At 53.9% G+C, this 3034-nt stretch overlaps 1 protein-coding gene across 1 annotated transcript; it reads left to right on the forward strand.

Moving 5' to 3' along the window:
- The first annotated feature begins 2098 nt into the window (after positions 1–2098).
- Positions 2099–3034, forward strand: LOC128066598 (myeloid-associated differentiation marker-like). Its single transcript, XM_052659650.1, has one exon. It carries the CDS (start codon positions 2099–2101, stop codon positions 3032–3034), a length of 936 nt encoding a protein of 311 aa, XP_052515610.1.

A 3034-nucleotide genomic window follows, 5' to 3' on the forward strand; every position in this document is an offset into this window, starting at 1 on the left:
CCGCAGGCTCCAGGGCTCCACTGGCAATTGGGGCTCAAGGAGCTTTGTGAGGCCAGGGAGGTTCTCAGGTTTGCTCTGTATTTCTCTTTCCAGCCTCAGCTTATCCCAGGGTTTATTATCAGCAAAGGTGATATAATAATCCCCTGATGGCAGGAAGCTGGCTGGGGCTAAGGGTGCTGGCCCTTCCGCCCTGGGGGCCTCTCAGCAAATAGTCCCTTGGAAACAGGGCAGCTGTCTCTGAGGAGGGGACGGGCTGGGAGGGGCCTCACTCCCCCCACACTGGACACTGGAGGAGCCCATGTGAGCAGGACTGCAGCCCTGGCGGGCGGGACTGCCTTAGGCAGTGACTTGGGCAATTCCGTGGTCTTCAGGGTCCCTGCCACTCTGGCCACATGTCCCTGTCACAGCCCTGAAACCCCTTCAGGCCCCTGTTCTCCTGTCTCTGTTCCTGTCCAGGCCCTTCCTCCATGGGAAGGTTGGCTCCATGCCTGCATCCCTTCTGGGTTTGAAGACCCCTACTGGGCTGCCTCAGGGCCACCGGGACCCTGGGATCCCCTCTAGTCATCTCCACTCTGCCCCCCACACCACCCTGTCCCAGGAGCATCCTCAGGGTTGTCCCCTCCCAGGGATCCTGCAGGGGACTCCCCTTTCAGCTCCTGCCCTTAAAAGGGGGCTGATCATCCATCCATCCCCACCCCCTCCCTGGATGCCCTGAAAGGCTCTCACATCAGCATCAGACACAGCATCCTTGTTCATTTCCAATCCCTTCTTCCAGCTTGGAAACTGCTAACCAGTCTCCCAAGCCAGGAGAATCCTCACAGGTAGGACTACTTCTAGATCTTTCCAGACTCCTACATAGATGGCAACTTTGGAGCTTCAGAGCCCAAAATTATGTTAATTTATTCTGTGGTTCCTCAATGATGTTCTACTTTGGAGTCACGCTGGGTTGTGGCGGGCGAGTCCTCTCCTCCCCAGGGGGGATGAATCACATGTGAAGGCAAAATGGGGGGAGGGGATTCAAAACAATCCCTACTCCCATGTCATCTTGTCCCCACAGCCTTGCGCTCACCCCATGGCTCCTCCCTGCTCACCTCTGAAGTTGCCCTCCTCAGGGTGGGGCTGTGTCCCCTCAGATGGCCCCTCCTTCTAGTGATGCTTCAGGGAGGACAGGCCAGGGTATGTCTGAAGTATCTGACAATACTTCAGATTGTCCTGGCTACATGTTCAGGTTGCTGTGGAAGGAGGCTGTGGCCCTGAAGATGTGTCCTGGGTCCCAGAGCCCTGGTCTTTGGTCCTGGGCTCCCACCCACAGGCCCTGCTGACATGCTGGGCTTTAGACCAAAGTGTTCACACCCACAGTTTTGGCATTTTACCTGGATTCCCACTTCCTAGTCACGCCACCTAGGAAAGGAACTTGATTCCACAGCCTTAGTTTTCTCATCTGTAAAATGGGGTTAGCAGTAAAACCCACAGTTCCTTTTCTGAAACCCTTGGAGTCAGATCTGCTCCAGACAGGTTCTATGGTACATCTACTCTACATGACATCACAACCCACTGGGGTGTGAACGCACCCTATTTTCAGACATTAGTGTTTCTGCAACTGAACTTTTGAAATTTCACACTAAGTGGATTAAATAGATATCATGAATTGTCTCATGTCTGTTCAGGTCAAATTTTGTTACCCAACAATTTTTCAAAAATTTGTTTTCAATTTTGAGAGACTCAAAGGGTTTGGATTGCAGATAAGGACCATCCTTCTCTGTGTCTCCATAGATAATGGCACACAGTCAGAGATCCACAATGTTCATGGTTTGAGGCCAGACTCAACCCAGCTCTGAGGTTTGGGATAAGACAAGTATCCTGACAAGGCCAACAGCCATGGGTGGGGAGAACCATTCAGGAGCAGCTGTGCTGTTACCCAAGCGTCTGGGCCATTCGTTCTAACTCCACAGACCCTGAGCCTCTGCCGTCACAGGTCCCTGAGCCTTTCTAGCTGAATCTCTCTTAATCAACTTCCAGAACTGGATCTTTTTACAGTGGTTACTCAGGAAGATCCTGCTACCCCAGTGACTGTGACCTGCCTGACCTTCACGACACCATGTCCAACTTAGAAACAACTCTATACCTGGCCGACTTGGACATGACATGCCGGTTCCTCCGCCTGCCACAGATTTTTTCCACCTGCATGTCCTTCTCTCTGGTGGCCGACATGGGCATTCACAGGGGGTACATAGGTAACTGGTTTATGTCCATCTGGTGCTTCTGTTGTGCGGTGACCCTCATTATCCTCACAGTTGAGTTACGTAGGCTCCCATCGGAGTTTCCTTTCTTCTGGTACTTATCTAACACCTACGCCTGCTACTCTGCCCTCTTCTGTCTCTCGGCCTCCATCATCTACTCCATCACCTATGTCCAGTTCCTGCCTTATGGTCCTTACCGGGACCGGGCCATCGCTGCTACTGCGTTCTCCTGCATCGCGTCTGTGTTTTATGCCACGGAAGTAGTCAAAATGTGGGAGCGCAGTAAGATCTACAAGACCTCCTGCTATGTGCTCACCATGCCAGGCCTGCTGAAGGTGCTGGAGACCTTCATGGCCGGCATCATCTTCGCCTTCATCAGCAACACCTCCCTGTATCTGCACCAGCCAGCCCTGGAGTGGTGTGTGGCCGTGTACTCCATCTGCTTCATCCCAGCAGCCCTGGCCATCCTGCTGAACCTGGGCGAATGGAAATGCAGGCTGCCCGGGCCCTTCCCCCTCTTCCAGCTTGTGCTCAGCCTGCTCTCCGTCCTCCTCTATATCAGTGCTCTGGTCTTCTGGCTGCTCTACCAGTTCAACAAGGAGTTCGGCGGGCATCCTCAGCGGTCTAGCGATGGGGACTGCAGGGACGAGCTCACCTACGACATGTGCGCCTGGGACCAGCGCCTGGCTGTGGCCATCCTGACAACCATCAACCTGCTGGTTTACATGACCGAACTGGGGTACTGGGCCTGCCAGGTCTCTGTGGAGACTAAGGCTCTGCCCAGGGTCTCCTGA

The sequence above is a fragment of the Budorcas taxicolor genome, chromosome 21, assembly GCF_023091745.1.
Source record: "Budorcas taxicolor isolate Tak-1 chromosome 21, Takin1.1, whole genome shotgun sequence".
Lineage (NCBI taxonomy): Eukaryota > Metazoa > Chordata > Mammalia > Artiodactyla > Bovidae > Budorcas > Budorcas taxicolor.